We start from the raw sequence: 22,886 nt of genomic DNA, 5'->3' as shown, positions 1-22,886 counted from the left end.
GAGGTGGGGGGGCTCTGTAGAGGTGGGGAGGGGGCTCTGTAGAGGTGGAAGGGGGCTCTGTAGAGGTGGGGGGGGCTCTGTAGAGGTGGGGGGGCTCTGTAGAGGTGGGGGGGCTCTGTAGAGGTGGGGGGGGGGGCTCTGTAGAGGTGGGGGGGCCTGTAGAGGTGGGGGAGCTCTGTAGAAGTGGGGGGGGGGCTCTGTAGAGGTGGGGGGGGCCTGTAGAAGTGGGGGGGCTCTGTAGAGGTGGGGGGGCTCTGTAGAAGTGGGGGGGGCTTTGTAGAGGTGGGGGGGGCTCTGTAGAAGTGGGGGGGGCTCTGTAGAAGTGGGGGGGGGGCTCTGTAGAAGTGGGGGGGGCTCTGTAGAGGTGGGGGGGCTCTGTAGAAGTGGGGGGGCTCTGTAGAGGTGGGGGGGGCTCTGTAGAAGTGGGGGGGGGCTCTGTAGAGGTGGGGGGGCCTGTAGAGGTGGGGGGGCTCTGTAGAGGTGGGGGGCTCTGTAGAGGTGGGGTCTGGAAGGGAACGCTGGGGTAGGGGGGTGGGGTTGGAAAGATTGGGGTGGTGGAGGGTGGGGGGAGTTGACGCCTGTGGGTGGGAGGAGGGGAGGGGTGGGGGATCCACACAAAACTTGGCTGTGGAGCGGGGGGAGGGGAGCCGCAGTGAGAGTGGCGCCCTTCTCCCTCCCGACCCCGCTCGCTCGCTCGCTCGCCTCAGACACGCGCGGAGAGCCCAGGGGCTCAGCAGTCGCCTGAGCAGAGGAGGCACGGCCCGCGAGAAGGAGCGAGACGGTGAGCGCGCCCCCAGCCCTCCGGTTTCACTCTCTCGTCGCCTCCTCCTCATCATCTTCTTCGTCTGCTCGGCCAGAAGCCCCACTCCTGCATGGAGGCGACTGCGCCGATTTCTTCCCTCCTTGTGCTCCTATTCTGTGCATCTTCTCTACTCGCATTCACTTGACCCACGTCGCGCTCCACCGCATCCTCCCATCTCGCCCTCGGGCTCCCTGGAACGCGACGTCTCCATACATCTTCTCATCTACGGGGCTCTGCTAGAGTCTCCGGGTCTGTCTGAGTCAGCGGGTCTCTCAATCTGTGGGTCTCTGTGTGAGTCGATCGGTCGTTGTATGAGTTTGTAGGTCTGTGCGAGTACGAGTCTCTGAGTTTACTGGTTTCTGTGCGAGTCTATGGGTCTTTGTATGAGTTTATGGGTCTGTGTGTGAATCTACGGGTTTCTGAATCGATGGATCTCTGTACGAGTCTATGGGTCTTTGTATGAGTGTGTGGGTCTGTGTGTGAGTCTACGGGTCTCTGAGTCTATGGGTGTCTGTGTCAGTATATTTATGCCTTTCTGTGCGAGTCTATGGGTCTCGAATCTCAATAGCGCTTCTAATTGCCCCCCGCCTTCTTTAAGTGTTCTCAACACGTACCCAAACCATCTTAAATCTCTCCTCCACTACCTCCTCTTCCTCCGCCTTTCCCGGAGACGCGTTTCCAATCGGCGTTCTCATCGCCGCGCTCGGATCGCGCTGCGTCCGGACCTCTCCTCCGTTGCCCGCGTGGCCGCCGCTCCCCCCGTCCAGGGCGGTGAACGCTGCCCCCCGATGGTGCGGTGCTCGTGTCGCGCAGAATCTTTGTCGCATCAATCCGCGCCGTCTCCATCCGCGGGGGGGGGGGGGGGCTCAGCACTCACCCACCCGCCAGTGTGCGCAGCAACATCTTTGTATGACGCGCAGCCCATTGCACATCCGCTGCTGGATGGAGGTCTCCCCACGCCGCGTGGCTCGTGGGGGCTACTTTACGCGTGCTCCATCTCACGCCAGTCAGTGCGGGCTGTGTGGGGGGAGAAACTCAGGCCCGGTTCAGATGTCATCGTCGGTCTGAGCCGTGGCATCCAGGTTCAAAGCGCAGTGCGCTAATCGTTGCGCGACCGCTCCAGCCCCAACAATGGGCTGTGATGGCCATTGACGACCGTGGGTAGACGCAATCACTGCCTGGTCCTCAGGAGAGGAGGTCGCGGTGCCATAATTTAATAATATCCTTCCCCCGCACCTCCGATTAGCACGGTTGGCTACGTACGGTGCGAAAGAAGTTCAACGTGCACACATCTCGCCTCGGAGTGGCACGCACTGGCGTTAGTTACTCCGCGTCTGGTTCGCCATCTCTGCCCTTGCAGCTGCGCGCGGGGTCAGTTGTGCGCTGGGGCGTCTCCATCTCAAAGGAGCCTCGATGCCACGGCACCCGGAGCGCGCCCTGTCCACGCCGCTCCCCGCGCCGGCTGCGTGGAGCGTGGAGCGGTGGCGCCGTGGTGAGCGCGCACTGCGCTCTTGCGCTCCCAGCCACCCGCGTTATTAGAAGAACATTTGGTGCCGCGCGAATCGCCAGTGGTGGTCGCTGTTGACCCGAGCGGAGCCGACTCCGGGCGCACGCCGCTGCGGTGCTGGCGGCCACGGGGTCCGCGCGGCGGAGTCGCGGCGAGAACGCCGTCCGCTCCGATCGCGCAAGACAAAGATGTCGTTAGCACGAGCTCGACCACGCTGATGAGAGACGGAACGTCGAATCCGCTCTCGAGTTTGTCGTGTTAAATCAGTGCCGCTGATCACTCCGAGAAAGAAGGCTGTGTGGCTGATTGGATGCGTCGAAGGTTTTCTTCTTTTGTTCACGTGGAGAGACAGGCGTGTGAATGAGGCGTCTTGTCCGCTTGGATATTTTGCTCGGATCGACGCACGCGAGTGTGGCGCGGTGGCGCAGACGAACCCGACGACTTGGTCTCAATTCCCGGCCACGGCTAACATCAGTAGCGAATGCTACCTTCAGTGGGTGGTGACCTGCCCGCGGTGAGTTACCCATCAGCGCTGGGTGTGGTGCTGGCCACAAAGCCTCTTCGTGCGCCGTGTCGGACTTAATAGGTGCTCGCTAACCGCAGATCAATGACATTCAATCTGGTATGCAAGTGGGCTTTGGCAGGACGTGTCGCTAGATAAAGAAGTGATGGCCGATTATCAGAACTGTGGTTGGAGCGGCAGCCAAAGAATGGAACGCGGCAGAGAAGACGTCCACCCAGAAGATGGAGGCGCGTGTTTAGAGGTGCCAGGTGGATTGTTATACAGCGCAGTGACCGTGAGCGATGACGATGATGGCGTAGAACGCAAATGTACTCATGAAAATATGAGCTCTTGTAAATAAAATTAACCTATGCAAAACCACGTGGTCTGTCATGCCTCCTGGGCTGGTAAAAAACTAAATAATCACTGAATCGCAGAACCCGAGTTCAAATCCTGGCAGCCGTCCGTGATGAAACCAGCTTCTCAAGTGTTGTGAGCTGATGACAATGAACAGCACTTCCCCAAGCAGTCTGTAAGGCTACACGGGGGATCTGTGTCTTTGTGTGCATGCAGACTGTGCAGCGACGGCAACAGAACCACCACCTCCTCCTCCACGATGTCTGTGGCGTCGATCTCCGCTCTCGCCCTGATCCTGCTCGCCACGCAGCCCGCTCCGCCCGTCTCCGCGCAGGGTGAGCGGGGCTCCACGGGGCTCCACGGGGCTCCACGGGGCTCCACGGGGGGCCACGGGGGGCCACGGGGCTCCACGGGGCTCCACGGGGGGCCACGGGGCTCCACGGGGGTCTAGAGGGGTCAGCAGGGACATCGCGTCCCGCCCTGCTGACCCCCCCAGACCGCGGGAGGGGGGGTACGATGGGGACTGGCGGGGTGGAGTTGAGGGCGGCACCACGAGCGGCGTGGAGCCGCTCGTGAACTATGCACGTGTTTGTGTACACGTGTGTATGTACACGTGTGTGTACACGTGTTTGTGTGTACACGTGTGCATGTACACGTGTGTGTACACGTGTTTGTGTGTACACGTGTTTGTGTGTACACGTGTTTGTATATGTTTGTGTAGGTATGTGTACATGTTTTTGTGTAGGTGTGTGTACACGTGTGTGATTGTGTACACCTGTGTGTGCGTAGTGTGAGCATGAGTATGGTTGCGTGTGTATATAGGTGTGCGTGTGTGTGTGCGTGCGTGATTGTGCACGCTGCACGCGACGAACCACAGCACACGAACACACTCCGCTCCCCAAACGCACCCTTCCCTGGAAGCAAGAACAGGAGCTCGAGTCTTGGCAAGCGGAACATCGCGGTGCGTGTGGGGGGGGGGGGTGCTTGTGTGGGACGGCGATCAGTGCGCGGTTCGTGTGTGGGGGGAGCGGTACATGCGTGTGGGGGAGGTGCGTGTGTCTGGGTGGGGGGGAAGTGCGTGTGTGTGGGGGGGGAGTGTGTGGGGGGGAGTGTGTGGGGGGGGGGAGTGTGTGGGTGGGGGGGGGAGTGTGTGGGTGGGGGGGAGTGGGTGGGTGGTAGGGGGGAGTGTGTGTGGGGGGGGGAGTGTGTGGGTGTGGGGGGAGTGTGTGGGTGGGGGGGAGTGTGTGGGTGGTAGGGGGAGTGTGTGGGGGGGGGGGGGAGTGTGTGGGTGGGGGGGAGTGTGTGGGTGTTAGTGGTGGTGAGTAGGGGTTGGGTGTTGATGGGAGTGTTGGTGGGGGTGGGTGTGGAGGGTGAGTGGGGGGTGAGTGGGGGGTGAGTGGGGGTGAGTGTTGGGGAAGGTGAGTGGGGGTGAGTTGAGGGTGAGTGGAGGGGCTTGAAACGCCCCGGGGAGGGGGAGGGGAGGAGGGTGCAATCATCGCGGGGTTCGGACCCCAAACCGTGGATCCGGAGCCTCGCCGCCTGCTCCCCCTCACGGCCCCTCCTCCTCCATCACCTGGTGAGTCTGCGCGCTGCCGATGAGACACCCAACACCGCGTCGGGGACTCCACCTCAACAAGTCCGCGCCGATGTCGCCTCGGCGGAGCGCAGCCTGCGGCGTTAGTGGGTGGTGATGGTGGGTGGTGGGGGTGGGTGGTGGTGGTGGTGGTGGTGGTGGGTGGTGGTGGGTGGTGAGGGTGGGTGGTGGTGGTTGGTGGGGGTGGGTGGGTGGTGGGTGGTGGAGTGGAACGCAGCGCCCCGGGGAGAGGGCAAGTCGCGAGTGGCGAGAGACCCGCGACTCACATCCCTGCGGTGGGCAACACTCGCGCAATGTGTTGGCACGTTCGTGCCCGCACACACCCCCCACTTTAAACAGAGCGTGGAGCCGCGTGGAGCCGCAGACGTGGGCCAGGTGACGCCCGCGGAGAAGCTGCTGAGGTCACTATCGGACGCTTCCGAAACCGCGGTCACGCGTGGAGGGGTTCCCGGCTTCCAGGGTGCTAGAGCCTCCACTGCACAGAGGGTTGGGATAGAGGGCGGCAGGAGGACACACCGGATTCCATGAATCGACTTCAACAGAGACCCATATAGTTATAGAGACCCATTGACTCAGAGACCCGTAGGCTCACAAAGAGACAGACTAACAGAGATCCATAGACTTACACAAAGCCTCTAGACTTACACAGAACCGATAGACTTAACAATACGGTACTATAATAATGAAAAAAACACAATTACCGTATAAAGTTACAGGAATCTAAGATCGCGATAATTTTCAAATCGTAAATATCGATACTGTATCTCGAAGTCGACTGGTAGGTGACGCGTGGTGGGGTAAAGCGTGGGTCACGGCATGCAAGACGTCTGACCAGCGTAGGACAAGAGTAGGACAAACGCCTTGCACAGGGGCTCTCTGCTGCGCCCGCAGTGGCGCGATAAAGCAATTGCAGAGCTGCGCCTTTACCCGAGACAGGGCACGAGGTGCGTTGGACGCCCGGCTGTGAGGACGCCACGGTGGCTGGGAGATGTTCATTGCCTCGCCTGGTCGACAGGAGGTCGTGAGCTCAATCCCGATCATGACGCCTGCTGTTGTGTATTTGGAGTTTTCATGTCTCTCTCTCTCCCCGTGGTCGCGTGGTTTTTTCTCCGGGTCCTCTGGGTTTTTCCCTCCACGTTTAGAAGCACGCGTTTAGAGTGTTTGGTTTCTGTATATTTCCACGCGATAAGCCACTTCGTTGAGCTATCGTTTGTGATAGTCAGGTCACTTAATAAAAATAGCTAACTAGCTCAGTGGGCCTTTCCTGCTAGAATAAAAGAGAAAAAAAGACGCAGAGAGAGAGACGCAGCGAGAAAAATACGCAGAGAGAGAGAGACGCGCCGTTCCTAGAGAGAGCGGCTTCCTAGAAGGCGCAGAGGATGGCGTCATCTTCGCTCCCCACGCCAAGCGAGGCCCTGCCACTGGGGGGCTACGAAAGCGGGAGGGGGGTTGGGTAAGGGGCAGGGAGGCGGATGGGAGTGCGGTCGCTGTGGGAATAATACGAAGGGATCCTGAGTCAGCTCGGCATGGAAGTGTAGATGCACGTCGTCGTCATCATCATGCGTTATTTATACCACCACAGCAGAGGAGGTATTTGGGATAATTAGGAAGGAAGTGGGTGCAGAACAAAAAGACATTACAACACAGACACCGTGGTAGACGCGGTGATGGGCTGCACGTGACTGGCCACAGTGGGTGCTCGACTGGATGCGGTGTGCTGAGTGCGGAGATATCTTCCAGGTCGCTGACCTGGACAGACCCGGCTGAGATGAAGCCCTGGACGGAGGTGTGGGCCGGGGGGTGGAGGGGTGGGAGGTGTGGGCCGGGGGGTAGAGGGGTGGGAGGGCGAGACGCCGTGATTTGAGGGCGGCGACACAACAGGAATCTGCTCGGAGCGGAGGGGTTCTCCCCATGGGGGTTGCGGGGGCGGGCGGACGGGTAATGGGGGCGGTGGCGGGTAATGAGGCTTTGGTGGTGCTAGCGGTGGTGGTGGTTGCACGGTGACTGCTAATGGTGGTGGTGGCTACAGAGTGGTGCTGGTGGTGGTAGAAGTGAGTGTGGTGGTGCTGCTGGTGGTGGTGCTACTGGTGGTGGTGCTTCTGGTGGTGGTGCTGGTCACTGTTGTTGAGCCGTCTTCCCACATTCTCTGCCTCGCTTCGTCGCACGGTTGGAGCCCCGGGCTCGTCACGATGGCAGTGTTTATTTTGACCCACTTGTCACAGCAATTGCCAAACGCAGGCAAAATTAAAAGGAGCGCCACACAAATTGGTAGTAGGTTTCGTGATTTGGCGTCGCGGCCATCTATTGTAGTTGCCGGTCAACTGAAATTGGTGACCGGTGCTCGTCTCCATCACAGCGGGCTGCCACTGAACGCTGATTTTATTCAAACTCACTTGCTTGCTTCGCCAATCAAAACGCGCGTGCACACGCGTGGCCGTGTCACGGCGCACATTTCAGATGCATCCACAAAGTTGTGAAATAGCTGCAGTCCACCTGCAGAGAGGGCACTTCCCTTGACGGTCAGCTGGCTCAATAGGGGGCACTGGGCGAGTCGAGGCGGCAGCTCCCGCAGCCCAACCCCCCCCTCTCCCCCTTGAGGGAGGAGGAGGCGGCCTGGGCTCGCGATCCCTTTGGGCAGGGGCTCGCACACCCGACAGAGCATCTCGTGGGGGCCAAAGAGCTGTCACACAAAGTCACTATTGTTTGGGAAACTAAATTGAATATTAAAAATATTTTTCAATCTTTGATATTAAATTAAATGTACGTAAAAGACGTATCCCTTTGAATCACAATTTCATATTCATGAAAAATCTCACAAATGATCCGTGGCTTACAACGGCCTTTTCAACATATTTCGGGTGAGGAGGCGGGGTAGCTGCTCCTTCCACCGTCCCCCAGTGTGCGCCCCCATGCGCCCTGCCACTTGCTCACTCGCACAGCTCCTCCTGAAGCCCGCTACTGCTGCCAGCGTGACTGTGGCCCGTGTCTCCCGTGTCGCCTTGGGTCTGCCGTGACTCCCGAAGTCTCCGCTGCTGGTGGCTGATCGTTGTTCGCCGCCTTTAGCTGCTGCCTTGTGTCCCGCGTGCAGTGAGGCCGCCCGTAAACCTGCGCTTCAAGGTGCTGTCGGGCAGCAGCGTGCGGGTGCTGTGGCGCTCGCCGCGTGGCGCCATCCTGGGCTACAGGCTCCACGTGCTGCCCACCAACGGTGCGATCGCGCATGCGCACGAGCGGGGTGTTCACAGCTTTCGGAATAGTCAGGAATCCCATGGAAGTGACATCATTCTCACGACGGCGCATCTTCGATTTGCCGGAATAATTTGCCAATTAACACGTCCCTACTCCCTGCACAAAGACACAGATGCCCCCGTATAGGCTACACAGACTGGGAGGGCAAATGCTGTGAGTGTGTAGCACACGTGCAGCAATCTCACGAGCTGTGCGGCCGCGCCGCAGGACTGGCAGTGCCCTGCACGACTGCCGCACACACTCCAGTTAATCCGCACTCCGATCCCCAAATCGCTCACCTCCCAGCCCGTGTGCCCACACGTTTAGCAAACTCTGGCCAGCTCTGGTGCTAACGGGGACAAACACGTTCAGGTGGAGGTAGAAGGAGGAGGTGTGCCCCTGCCCCTGCCGAACTCATCTACAGCGTTCCCCATCTGTATGCGAGGCAACGTTGTGGTTTATTGAACCGGTTACTGAGCACAAGGCCCAAAGGCCACCGTCATATCAGGCCGCCCACCACTTGGAAAAAGGGCCGTCAGCAATATTTATTTGTCTCAGCCGCACTCATCGGGTGCTAGAAGGGGACATGTTTGCGCTGGTAATTCCGTGCTCGGTCACGCGTTCAAGCCGTTTGAACGCACAGGCGATACCCACGGCCCTCGTGTGATCAGAGCGTCGGCTCACGATGGAGCTCGCCAGCGCTCTCTGTGAAAGCTTCACTTAAACTGAACTATTAATGTTATTTTACCAGGTAAATCCCACTGAGCTATGTAGCTCTTTTTCACAAATGACTTGGCCACAAATGATAGCTCAACAAAGTGGCTCATCAGGTGGATATGTATAGCAGCAACATACTCTAAACTCGTGATGGCGATTCTAAATGTGGAGGGAAAAACCAAAGGACCCGGAGAAAAATCCACGCGACCACAGAGAGAGAGAGAGACATGCAAACTCCACATATATAAGCGTCAGGGTCGGGTTCATACCCACGACTTCCTGCAGACCGGGCGAGGGAGTTAACATCTCGCCACCGTGTCGCCCCACGTGGGGGTCTCTGCCCGGTCCGTGTCCGCCGGCCGCTTTGCAGACGAGGCCGTGCGAGAGATCTCGCTCTCACGTGACGCCACGTACGCCGTCATCGAGGACCTGGTGCCCAGGACCAAGTACGTCGTGACCATGGTGGCGTATGACGCGTCGGGGGAGAGCCCGCCCGTCACGGGAGAGATCACACGTGAGTGTCCGCACACGCCAGGGTCATGGGGCGTGGGGGGGGGGGCACGGGGGGAGAGGGTGAGACAGACTTGACATCCTCCGCCTTCCAGGGATGTCTCTCTTGGCGATCTCTGAGCACCTTAACTTCACTCCACGTGTGAGAACATGTGGTGTGACGCGGAACGCCTGGCAAATGGCGAATCGGCCATCACAATACCACTGCAAGGGATAATTGGGCAATTCCTTCTGACAACGTCAATCTGATTAGCGGCCACAACTAACGTCAGCGCTGAGCGACATTCGAACTAGTTGAGTTCATCTGCACCATCCTGCACGGACCAGCATGGTGAAGTATGCTCAAACAACCTCCACGCCCGACACAGTGAAGGGACCCCTTCATCTAGCAGTAGATTGAGAAGGGCTGTTATACCAATAACAAACATTCCTCCGTTTGATGCCAATGAGCTCCCCGTTGCACCCATCGTCTTCTCCAGCCCTCCGCGACTTGTTGAACCTACACCACTTCCCATGCTCGCAGTGGTGCCATTGTGCAATTCACTTCTCTGCTCTGGGTTAAAACAAATCGTGCACTCCGCTGTTTTTTGCTCCAGGGTGCCTCCCTCACAGGCCCAAAAGCGTTCGTTCTCTCTATCTCTGAATCTTGGGTAATTTTTGACTGGGAAGCTGGTTTCCTGTGATTCGTGTATATATATGTAGTTGAGGAGACAGCCAAGTTATATCGTAGGGATTATTCTCCTATTTAAGGCAGAATTTGTTCAGTCGGAAATTAAAACAACTATGATAGATGCGATGTTCAAATAGGAAAATAAGCTTCGAAACGGGAGCTGAGGCTCTGGAAACTGTGCCTTAAAATACAAACACAAATTCCGAGGAGGATTCTTGAACGACGGCCATCCTCCTCTTCCATTGGAACGGCACAACAACACAAAAAATCCCCCAAAAAGTGAACGCAGCCAAGGCCAGAGAGCCTGGGCAGCGGAAACAGGGAGAGTGCAGAGTTATGCTGGGGGGGTGCGTAGTAGCCCTCGGTAGCCCCCAGTAGCCCTTAGTAGCCTCCTGGTAGGCCCCTTGTAGCCCTCGGTAGCCCCTAGTAGCCCCCTGGTAGCTTTTGGTAGCCCCAGTAGCCCCCTAGTGGGCCCCTGGTAGCTTCTGGTAGCCCCAGTAACCCCTAATAGCTCCCTGATCGATTCTAGTAGCCCCAGTAGCCCCTAATGGGCTCCTGGTAGCTTCTGGTAGCCCCCACTAACCCCTAGTAGGCCCCTGGTAGCTTCTGGTAGCCCCCAGTAGCACCTAGTAGGCCCCTGGTAGCTTCTGGTAGCCCCCACTAACCCCTAGTAGGCCCCTGGTAGCTTCTGGTAGCCCCCACTAACCCCTAGTAGGCCCCTGGTAGCTTCTGGTAGCCCCAGTAGCACCTAGTAGGCTCCTGGTAGCTTCTGGTAGCCCCCACTAACCCCTAGTAGGCCCCTGGTAGCTTCTGGTAGCCCCCAGTAGCACCTAGTAGGCCCCTGGTAGCTTCTGGTAGCCCCCACTAACCCCTAGTAGGCCCCTGGTAGCTTCTGGTAGCCCCCAGTAGCCTATGGTAGCTTCTGGTAGCCCCCACTAACCCCTAGTAGGCCCCTGGTAGCTTCTGGTAGCCCCCACTAACCCCTAGTGGGCCCCTGGTAGCTTCTGGTAGCCCCAGTAGCACCTAGTAGGCTGTGGGTCTCCTGGTGCATGGCGTGTATTGCTCCAGAGCTGCTGCGAGACCTTGCATTGTGCCCTGCTGGAATGACCTGCAACCCCACTCGCCCTGCAAATCCATGTCCACGGGTGGTTGATTAATGCCGTTCGCTATCATTCAGAACATCGGCACCCCTTTGTCAGTCCACCGGTGGATGAAGGCCTCCGCACATCACATTCGTCACGTGGGTTGTTTGTGACCAAACCTCACCGTGCCAGTCAGTGGCGGGTCGGTGACGGGAGAGTCTCGGGACCGGTTCGGATATCGCCACTGACGTGCAGGTGGCCAGGATCACAGCCCCAGAGCACGAGCCGCCACGCCAATGTTCCACGGCCGTCAGGTCACACGGCGCGCGGCTCGCGATGTGTTCATGGCTGTCATTTTGGAAGAGCTTTCCAACCAATTATCGTATTAACGTTAGGAATTTCGCAAAAGTGGTTTACGGTGTCACCTGAAATTATGCCGGCCATCCTGTGAATTAAGTAATTGTGCTAATTATGCTGGCAATTTAAAGTAATCCCGAGACAAAATAATTACTAACGGAGTTTCCCTTGTGGTTGGAAAAAATCCGACTCACAGCGAAGCGCACAAATGATTTGCTTCTAACATGAAGTGCAATGTTAAACAGGAACAGAGCAACCCAGCCATTTAGATTTGCAGTTGAGGAAGATTCCTGAGTAGCATCTGAAACAGCGCACAGTGTAAGTGGCATTGGCCAAGAATCCCGAGGCTGAAAGATTAGCCGCACTTTACTCAATTGGGAGTAAAGACACCGCAGCAGAAACATCGTTACTTCTACTGCGAAAACTGGACAGGACCCTCCTGAGGAAGAGTCTTGAGACTCGGTGAGGATTATTACGGGTAAACAAGCTGAATAAAAATTGGAACAAAAATGTATCTAATTATTCAGAGAGAAAAAAAAACATGGAGAGGAGCATGAATGGAGAATATGAGCTGGTAATGAAGGAGTCACTTGGTAAAGCCAAGCACACACAACCTGCCCCTGAGACTCACATCTCTGATGGGCCTCGTACAGCCACAGAGATCACGTAGACGTGCTGACACGTGCTGACACGTGCTGACACGTGTCGACATGACCTGACACCTGACACCTGCTGACACCTGCTGACACGTGGTGACACGAGCTGACACCTGCTGACACGTGGTGACACGTGGTGACACGTGTTGACACGCGCTGACATGTAGTGACACGTGGTGACACGTGCTGACACGTGCTGACACGTGTCGACATGACCTGACACAAGCTGACACGTGGTGACACCTGCTGACACGTGGTGACACGAGCTGACACCTGCTGACACGTGGTGACACGTGGTGACACGTGTTGACACGCGCTGACATGTAGTGACACGTGGTGACATGTAGTGACACGTGGTGACACGTGGTGACACGCGCTGACACGTAGTGACACGTGCTGACACGTGGTGACGTGTGGTGACACGTGCTGACACGTGGTGACACGTGGTGACATGAGCTGACACGTGGTGACACGTGCTGGCACGTGCTGACACGTGGTGATACGTGGTGACACGTAGTGACACGTGGTGACACGTGCTGACACGAGCTGACACGTGCTGACGCGTGGCGACGTGTGCTCCATGATCGCAGTGGAGATGGTGCGCCCGGGAGGACCCCGAGGAGGTACGGACACAGGCGCCTCGCCAGAAGAGACGTCCGTCTCACAGGGTGAGTCACTCGGCTGCTGCTGCTGCTGCTCGCCTCCACCTGCAGCCGTCGCGACTAGGCACAAACTAAAATTGGACTCAAGCATCGTGGCGCACTCCTCCTGCACATAACTCGTAACGCTGCGGCACTTTTGTCATGCCCAGCGGCGCTGTAATACCGGACAGACTGACTGGCCTCCCCGGCGAGCGGCAGATGGCAGTGCGGCAAGATCCATTGTTGTACCGGACTTCTATGCTCCCGCGCCTACGGCTCCGCGACTTCACCAACCCCGCACGGATCGGGGCGCGTTGAAGTACAGGTCCGATAAGCCGCTGCATCCAGCAGTGGATCGAACCGGGGGCCCCCCTGTGTGTAGCCCTAACATACTGTTGGGGCGAGTGTCGCTAGCGAGCAGCACATATGAAGGCCGGCACGGCACACCAGGGGTGCGAGGGCAGCACCACGCCTGGCCGCCTTTGTCTCCCCAGTGGTGATGCTTACACATCCCACCAGGTACTCATTTGAGTCGATCTAGGGGAGGCTCAGCACCGGTTCAGATAATCACCACAGGCATTGCAATCGACTCGCACATCCGATTAGCACGGTTGGCTATGTACGGCGCGAAAGAAGTGATACATACGCTGTCCACACAAGTGTACACATGCATGTGTGTAACATGCAAAGACACCGGCTCTCACATACATCGCGTGTGCATGGTCACACACCGGCGCGCATCATTGGTTCGCAGAGGACTGTAAGTGTAAAAAGCCCGCGGTGTTATACACATGCATGCGAACACGCATCTGCACGCACGGGCACCCAATGCGATGCGACATGAAGCCCTCTCGCTATGATTGGAATAGGAACCCGTGCACAGTTATCTATCACAGCGACACTGCCGCGGTCAGTTGGCCACAATTTGCTCAAATTAGCGTGGCGTCCTCAGACAAGAGGACCAAGAATGCCGCGCGGCCTCACCTGCCGATGGCTTGGCGTGGTTCCTCAAAGCCCCGCGCTCCGGCGTGTTGTTCGTGATGACGGCGCGTTCACGATCTCAGCGCGCGGAACGCGACGCCGGGAGCAGAGGAACGGCGCGCACCGTGGCCACGGCTCTTCGACTCACCGGGACAACAAAAAAAGTCGTGCATTCGCATGGATTCCGTGACGCTCGGCACGACTTGCGCGGGGCCTCGGAAGTGTTTCACTACAACGGTGTGGGCCTCTGGCGCCTCGTTGGGCTCACGTCTGTGATGGCCAGGTCGCTTCTGAAACAGAAGTCAACAGCTCAGAGCGCTTTGCCTGGTAGGATGGGAATGGTTTAGTTGAGTGTGTGTGTGTGAGTATACTCACCACTGCTAGCGTATTTGTGGGCTGTCTGTCGTCGTAAGGTTCTTACCCGCCCATACTGGACATCTTTTGAACTGAGCTTTGTAACTCATCGGATTCCTCGTGCAGCATGAATGAGCGTTCTCATTCTGGCTGCCCTGGACGGCTCTGCAGGTGATTCTCCGCGGCCGGGTTAATTCTCGTGGGCAAGGTCCCCCAGCAGCAACACGACTCGACACGGGAGGTCGGTTCGCGTTGGACGTCGTCGTGATGAGAGCCACCGTGACCCGCCCCCCCTCCTCCGCCTCACGTTTCGATGGTTCGGGTGCACGGATGAACAGACAGAGAGAGAGAGCTCACACGTGCACACGTTCACTCTCAGTTGCAACGCGTTACAGTGAGGACCGTTGTCGTATTAAATAGGCGCCATTAATTTGTAAACGCGGCGGCACTTGGTCTAAAATAGTTTAATTATTTAATTCAACCTCTGCCTCTCATTCCGTTCCACTACTCAGCCAGAGATTTAGTTTAGTTCACCGAGGCCGCCGCTGCTGCTGCTGTTGATTACACAGCATCGGTGCTCTGCTGTGTCCAGCACAGGCGCAGTGAGACCCGGCGGGGCGTTTCTAACGAAGCGGTCGACACTCTCTGCCGACTCGCGCCTGCTGCTCTCTGCTTGATTGTCGAGGCAGCGCTGTGCGGAGCGGTGGTGCAGCGGTTAGCGCGCTGCGCTGCGAACCCGGCGACCCGGGTTCGATTCCCTCTCACACGGCGAACACCGGTGACGATTTATCTGAACCGGTCGTGGGCCTCTCATAGGTCGACTCGGCCTCAAATGAGTTCGTCGTGCGGTGTGTAAAAACATCGTCACTTGGGACACAAAGGTCGTGGCGCTGGCCACCCACCCCCTCGTGTGCCGTGCCGGCCTCCATGGGTGCTCGCTAACAGCACTTGCCCCTACAGTCTGTTCAGGCTATGGGGGGTGGGGTGATCTTTGTCTTTGTGGGCGTAGTAGAGGAGGGAGACTTGCATCGGCCGTGGGTAGGCGAGGTGCGAGGGAGCTGCCCAGGCGAACGAGACGACGGCTCTCGTAGCGGAAGTGATCAGAACCACCACCACCACCATCAGAATCGTGATTTGCAGCGGAGGCATCCGACGAGCCACAAAGATATTTCTTTTAGCAGTCGTCATCGCAAGTGTGCCGGCGTGCACTCGGGATCAGGGGCAGCAAGCGAGCGCAGTCAACCCCCCCCCCCCCGCCCTGTATTATGGATGATATTGGTCGCGAAAGTCTGCGTGTTAAACTGGCGTTAGCCTGCATCCGCGTGAACATCCCACCAAGCCCGCAGACACTCCGAGTCATGGAAACACAGAGCCCTGCTCGCCCCGAGCCCTCATTACCTCGTCGCTGGCACGAGGAGCCGAGTTGATCGGCGCGCGCGCGAGCGTCTGAACGCGCGTGCGCGTCCTCTTCGTGGGTTTAATGCCGACACGAGGCTGTGTCCGCTCCGTGCGGGTTACCTGGCCGCGAGTTTAGTCGTTCCTCGCTTAACGCGGTGGTGGTGGTCGTCGTAGATTGCGTTCCTGAAAAGTTCCGCGTTACGCGAAAAACGCGTTCCTCGAAAACAGCTTCCCCCGTAAATGATGTAATGACGAGAACTTTGGGCGAGATACGTAAATGATGTGATGACGATGAGCGCACACGCAGTCGAGATTGCGGCAACAATGAACTGAGGGTACACTGCCACGTTACCCGATCATTCCGCGTACTGTATCACTGTACCGCGTAGCTCAAGAAAGTACCCTAGTGCGTTGTCGACTGTTCAGAAACCGCGTTACAACGGTGTGTGTATCGCGTTACAACGGTGTGTGTATCACGTTACAACGGTGTGTGTATCACGTTATAACGGTGTGTGTATCACGTTACAACGGTGTGTGTATCGCGTTACAACGGTGTGTGTATCACGTTACAACGGTGTGTGTATCACGTTATAACGGTGTGTGTACCGCGTTATAACGGTGTGTGTATCACGTTATAACGGTGTGTGTATCACGTTATAACGGTGTGTGTATCGCGTTACAACGGTGTGTGTATCACGTTACAACGGTGTGTGTATCACGTTATAACGGTGTGTGTACCGCGTTATAACGGTGTGTGTATCACGTTATAACGGTGTGTGTATCACGTTATAACGGTGTGTGTATCACGTTACAACGGTGTGTGTATCACGTTATAACGGTGTGTGTATCACGTTATAACGGTGTGTGTACCGCGTTATAACGGTGTGTGAGCCGCGTTGGAATGGTGCCGGGCTCCGTGGTATAACGGTGCGCGTTTCCGCGTAATAACGGACGCGTTGTGCGAAACGTGTTCCCGAATAGAAGAACCGCGTCGCAGCGAAAGCGCATTGTGCGAACAGCGCGCGTTCAACAAGGACTGACCGTACTTCCCCCCGCGTGTCAGTGCAGGGCGGTGAGGGCGGGCAGTGTAGACCGCCTGCTTGTGCGCGGTGGTCGCCCACGCAACCACCATGCAGGTTCAAACCTGCTGAGCTTGCGAGGTCTTAACGAGATCGGGCGCAATCGGGGTGATGTGGCCATGTGTTGAGCATCTGCAGATATCCGTTAAAATCGTAGAGGCATTTTTTTTCGTGTCTATAATTACAGGGAGACACATACAGCAGCAAGATATTGATCAAAGCACAGTAAATGTATTTTGTTTATAATTAACCCCGTGTATGATTTGACTTGAGCACACCGCTTGACTTGTAGCTCCGCGCATAAGCGACGCTGAACGAGACGGTCGGTGCGTCCCCCCAAGTGAACGTGTTGACGGCAAGGACCCGCGGGTGACCTGCAGACGATTGTCGGATCTCATCCCTTACTGACATTTTCAAACGTGAAAACCCTCACTCCGCCACGTCAGCTAAATGGAACCTTGCACTTGGATGTGAGGGCGGCGAATCACGGCGCCGTCTCGCCGCCCGGGTGAAGAGCAGTGACGTGCGGTGAGGTCAATGGCTGGGGAGGCACTGGCTCGTGTCAGAGCCAGAATCACACTGAGGGGGGCGTGTCCTCACTGAGGGGGCGTGGCCTCACTGAGGGGGGCGTGGCCTCACTGAGGGGGGCGTGTTAGACACGTCCCCCTCAGTGAGGCAGATGTGATAGCTGCCTCCCCTGGTGCTTTTTCATTGCAGTTTCATGACGAGACCGGCGAGCCTAAATATCTTTATACACATACGTGAAATAAGTTACCTGGAGTGTGGAAGGCGAGGACATGAAATTAAGGGGTCTACAAACATTGCATTGGTGACATACTGAGATAGTGACAGGCACGCGCTTATTGCCCGCGCTCCATCCAGTTACTGAGGGGTTGCGCAATCAGAGGGGAGGCTGAGCTCGTCGTTGCCTCCCCTTTCGTCTCTTCCGCAAATTTGGCGATTTTGACTATAAAAATGATTGTAATCGTACAGAAATGACATAACACAGATCAGTGGAAAAATCTTAATATTTATTTTATTTGATTATTCATTTATTTTAACTTTTCGTGACAGCTATTTTGATTGGAGTATGACAGGCGAGGCTCTGCCTCCCCTGCCTCCCCTGCCTCCCCTGCCTCCCCTGACCGCACGTCCCTGGTGAAGAGCACTGCCCAGACAACGAGGGCGAGCGTCCTTCTCCAGAGCTCACGTTGGCCATGACGCCGGCGATTCTTCTCGAATTGTTTCGTGCTGCCAATGCCTTCCCGTAACTTCATTGAGATGTTTCCACGGACGCGAATTAAGAGGGCCGTCGAAATCTGATGCGGGTGCTTCGCGCTGCGCTCCTGATGGCAGATCGGGTGCCAGAGACGAGCGTCGCAGCAGCTGCACCTCCTTTGCCCTGGCGACGTGAGACGGCTTCGAGGAGTCACCAGCAGGTGCTGCGCTCACCGATCTCGGCATGCGACCGTGAGCGTGAGGTCGCAACTCTTCCTGTAACTCTGAAGGCCCAAGACCACGAGGGGTCTCGTGGGTGGCAAGCAGAGGAATGGCACGGCCGATGGCACAGCGACAATCAACACGTTCGTCAATAACACTGTTTGGCCTTAAAAGGAAAAAAATATACGTAACATGTGACGTTTCGGGCAATGACCCTTCTTCATAGCACGTAGATCTGCTTTGAAAAATGAAAATCAATGTGCCATGAATGTGGGCCATTGCACAAAACGTCGCCGAAGATATTTGTTGTCCCTGTAAGGCCTCAGTACGAGTGACGAAGGTGTTGAGTTGTGTGCGCGTTAATTGTGCTTGTGCACCACTGCCAACGCAGCAGCAGCAGCAGCATCATCAGCAGCATCATCAGCAAATATTCAGCGGTCACGACGCGGCCGTGACCGCTCGGCGTGGGCCGGCCACGCCGCTCAGGCTGCACCACGTGGTGCGTGCCCCCCACGAGGCTCTCGCTCACCCGCGGTGAAGGGGGGGGGGTCCCACAGCATCGCTGCGTGCCTCTGCTGCTGTATGCTCGTGGTGGAGCTGTGTTCAAATGTGGGCAGCGGTGGGGCAGTTGTTACGGACCCAGTAACCAGAGTTGGATTCCCGATCACGGCTGACATCAGTGACATAGGCCTCCCATGGGTGAACCTAGCCTCAAGTGAGTTCCTGGTCGCGATGTGTAGACATCAGCACTCGGGAGACGAAGGCGGCCGGGCGTAGTGCTCCTCATATCACTGCCCCCAAGTGCCCGGGTTGCCGTGGCGGCCTTCTTAGATGCGCGCTAAGAGCACTTGCCCCGACAGCCTGTGGAGGCTACACAGGAGGGATCTTTGTCTCTGTGGCTCTTCTGAAGCAGACGCTTGCTGCGCAGGTTTTTTTTTAAACTGCAGCTGCACCTTCACGCGACCTTAAATCACGCGCTCCGCACGAACGCCCCTCTCACAGAACACGGCGAGGCGCGCATTGAACTCTCCCCCCGCTATTGAACCCTCCGCGCTAATGCTGCCGGTCCTGTCAGCCCGTGGCGCCGGAGAGCTGTGGCTACGTTGTGGCTGCGCGTGTTCGTGCCCGCCGCGCGCGCAGCAGACGATGCCGTCCCAGGCTGACAGTGGCTCCTCGTCTGGCCGTGCGAATTATCGTCGTCGTCGCAACGACCTCGTCAAGCGCCGCGCGCAGCTGGCGGTATGGGGTGGGTGGGTGGATGGAGGCTGTGGACTCGGTAGGAGGCATGGAGGGAGGGCCCGAGCGAGACGCGAGCGAGACCGCTTCATAGGCGGGAGCCCTCGCCGTGAGTCGACGCTCAGCTGCAGTGGAAACAGCAGCAGCAGCGTACTCGCTAAGCCATGCCAGAGGCTTCTCGCTTACCCAGAACTCGATGGCACCGCAGCAACTTGGCCGCCGTGTCGGTGATAATAATACTTTTTTTTGCGGAGTGAAAAGTTGAAAAAATATACCAAGTGAGAAGTGAGCGGTCCGAGAGAGCGCTGTGCGGCTGATGATGCTGCTGCTGCTGCTGATGTTGCTGCTGATGATGATGATATCGTGAAGCGGAGCGTGCCGGTGTAGAACCGCGTGGAGCCCGCACCACGGTCCGATCCGGCACGACCCTCAGCTGCATTCACGATCCCTCGACGTGAGTAGCGCAGCGAGCGTGGGGGCCAGGGGGTGCCTTGGACTCCACTGTTGGTCGAAGCTCCGCGTTGGGATCCTCTTGACAACCACCACGAGATGGGTTCTCAACAACAAGAGTGTACAAGAACAAAAACTTCGTTAAAACGCCGTTTAATTTTGTTGGATGAAAATGCTTTCATTTCCGGTAGCGTCGACTCTTTACCACCTGCTTGTCTGTTGTTCGATTGTGAGAGATGCGATTTGCATGAACAATGAATTTAACATTATTTTTCATATTTTATTGTTGTAACATCAGAGGTTCGTCTTCCGTTTTCCTTATGCGATGATTTAAGTGCATTATGTGTAAGTGTTGCTGCATTTGCAGTGGTGCACAAGCGCAAAAAACAAAAACAATAACTCCATACATTCGTCAACAACACCGTGGCCTTAAAATGGGAAAAATATAATAGACGACGTTTCGCGCAATGGCCCTTCTTCAGGATGATGTATGTGCTGTGAAAAAAGGGTCACTGCCTGAAACACCACCGCGTTATTGGCGAATGTATGGAGTCTTCGTCGATAATTATAAGTCATCAATCGATCAACAATGAGCGGTTCGATTAGTCGACAAATGGGGGAAAAGCAGGGGAAAAAATGTCCCATCAGCCTCGGCTGCTCTGGTTTACAGCAGCAGCAGCAGCCGCGAGCGAACAGCCTGTCCGACTCCCGCCGAGGCTTTGGAAGTTTTCCCTTTTGACAAAACCGCAGCACGAGACTGCGGCGTGCGTGTTACGTTACACGGGGTGCGCAAACAGCACGAACCCGAGCCACGTGAAGGTATGAGCAATGAGGAATGTACCTGCGCGCGCGTGCGCGTGTGTGTGTGTGTGCACGCGCGTGTGTGTGTGCGTGCGCGCGTGTGTGTGTGTGTGCGCGCGCGTGTGTGTGTGCGCGCACACACACACACGCGTGTGCGCGCACGCGCGTGTGTGTGTGTGTGTGCACGCGTGCGTGAGCAGCACGAAGTCGCGCCGCGGCGAGCCACGGGCTGGCTCGTCTCAGCGCAGGTCCGAGTTGGATGGCGCGCAGTGCGAGCCGTCCAGAGCCATAGTCGCTGTCAGTGAGGCCGCCTTCCTGCTCACGACGAGCCCGGGGTGATGCCGCCCTCTCTCTCCTTCACCCATTGAGAGGACTCAAGTGAAAATGAGCACCACCACGCCCTCACTTGTGTAGCGACGTCAACTGAGTCGCAGACGAACTCTTGGAGGCAAACACATTTATTTGACACCAACACACGGGGGTAACTGCCCCTTAACAGAATAACAACCTATGGTGGTGATCACCAGGCTAACTACGCTAATCACACAGTAACTAGCTACAACGGACCGGATCACAGCTGGTCCACGTGTTGGAGACTCGGTAGAACGTAGATTTTTCAGGATGAACAACAGCGCCGGTCCCTCTGGGGGACCCGGCTTCTATCCTCTGCGGCGTGGCTGGCCCCACCCTTGGCCACGCCCACCTTCCAGAACCCTCGAGCAGGATCTCGACCCTGACCACGTGACCACCCCTAGCCCCCACTTGGGGCCCCTTTGTAGACTTAACCAGTCACGTGTCCTCTGAGGTCAACCAGAGTGCCACGGCCCTGAGTCACCCCATTCCCGTGGCCGGCACTCCCACACCCTATCCTGTAGGGGCCGGCACTGCACGCCGAGCGTGGTGCCATCCAGCGCTGTCGATCAGCGCTCACCGAGCCCCTCTAGGGCCGCTATTGCACCCACACCACGTGGTGTCCGCGATGTCGCCACACCGCACGCCGCGCCTCTCTAGGGCCGGCATCACACAGTGACATGTCACTCCACTTGTATTGGCACCCATTCACTGGTCGCTCGCCCACTCACCGGTGATCAGTCGCTTCCGTGCCACGCTTCTCTCGCTACTGCCATGGTGACTGTGCCCGTGAACTTCACCCATTGATTCCTCTACCCGTGTTGACTGGTTCGTCTCATCCATACGATGTTCAACCACCACGCGACAGGTCACGACAACGCACTCACTCTCACCAATTCACTCACCCACTCCATCACTCGCTTAACTCATTCACGCATTCACCCACTCGCCACGCTGCAGCTCACCTCACTTCTCTGTCTGCGTCTTCCCTGGCTCTGGGATTTACTCCTCCCATTCAAGAAACACGTCACACTCTCGTCGATTACAGCCTCGAGAGTGCTGTTTGTTTCTACTTCACCACGCTGGTCGCTGAGACGTGGTGATGGTTGTGTGGGGGCAGGGCCGTTTCAGATATCACTCGTCACTCATATTTGCCGTAGCTGGGAATCTAACTCAGGTCGCTGGGTTCCTATGGCAGGTTCGTGTTGTTGATGTGATATGACAAAGACGGTCGCGCTGGGTGGGACGTGTGGGCAGGATGGAGGGAGGATCGGTTACCGAGACCGGAATTGGAGCGGTCTCCACGAGGCTTGCGACCAAGGGGAAGAGAAGTCCTCAGAGGGCACGGTGGAGAGCGCAGATCCTCGAGGCCGTCCCTCGACCGTGCAGCAGCTGGCGGATCTGGCAGAGGGCAGAAAGCGTTGGCTATGAGGTGCGGTGGTGGCATGAGTGGCTTTGGTCATGACAGCGGCTGATCTCTGTATGGACGACCACCGTTGCCCGATCACGAAGTGGTTCGCACTTCATGGAACCCATAGAGACGGCGGTGAGTGAAGTCGCCGCTGACCGGTATTTGAACTCGGACTCTTCCAACCGCGCACCGAGTGTCTAAACAGACCACCCGGCCGGATGCGCTACCATTAGAAAGCGTTCGTCTGCCTTGTTTTACCCTCTTACGTCTGCAGAGCCGGGGTCTAATGCGTTTTGTGGATGCGTCTCTGACAAAGCCGCCTTTGACCGTGCAGCGCGAATGCTAGAAGGGGCCACATCTTTCCGGATGCTTTTCTATAATGACTTTTAAAATACATTGGTGGGGGGAGACCAATCATGCGACTCTTCCCCCACGTGTGTCTGTCTTACGCGCACGGCTCGTCCACCCACCAGAGGGGACGACGCGAGATTCCAAAGAAAAGTCTCTGAGGCTGCCTTCGGCGGATATCCTCGCCATGTGTCCAAACAGATGCTCCTTTGTAAGTCGCAGTTTTGTGTCTGCGCGAGACGTTCCCTTCACGCCACTCTCCCCGACGCAGCGCCCGAGCACTCCGCACATCCACACACATCACACATCTCTACACATCTCTACACATCACGCATCTCTACACATCTCTACACATCACGCATCTCTACACATCTCCACACATCCACACGCATCTCTACACATCCACACGCATCACGC

General features: G+C 57.1%; 1 protein-coding gene across 3 annotated transcripts in view; it reads left to right on the top strand.

Annotated features, from left to right (window-relative positions):
* Positions 1-619: 619 nt before the first annotated feature.
* LOC133353284 (collagen alpha-1(XIV) chain-like) overlaps positions 620-22,886 on the top strand; it is a 283,983-nt gene continuing 261,716 nt past the window's right edge. The window contains exons 1-5 of one of the 3 annotated variants that reach the window (XM_061569396.1): positions 620-781; positions 3,385-3,503; positions 7,851-7,967; positions 9,075-9,218; positions 12,570-12,647. In XM_061569396.1, the coding sequence (XP_061425380.1) occupies positions 3,428-3,503; positions 7,851-7,967; positions 9,075-9,218; positions 12,570-12,647 (415 nt within the window). In that variant the 5' untranslated portion in view covers positions 620-781; positions 3,385-3,427. Of the gene's footprint in view, positions 782-3,384; positions 3,504-6,239; positions 6,549-6,622; positions 6,701-7,850; positions 7,968-9,074; positions 9,219-12,569; positions 12,648-22,886 lie in introns of those variants that run through there. The other 2 variants (XM_061569397.1, XM_061569398.1) reach the window with 2 other exon arrangements.

Source organism: Lethenteron reissneri, chromosome 43, assembly GCF_015708825.2.
Source record: "Lethenteron reissneri isolate LAM-NWPU_2019-01 chromosome 43, ASM1570882v1, whole genome shotgun sequence".
In the NCBI taxonomy this organism is placed as follows: Eukaryota; Metazoa; Chordata; class Hyperoartia; order Petromyzontiformes; family Petromyzontidae; genus Lethenteron; species Lethenteron reissneri.
The sequence above is the reverse complement of the archived record's forward strand: the minus strand, read 5'-3'. Positions and strand labels throughout refer to the sequence as shown.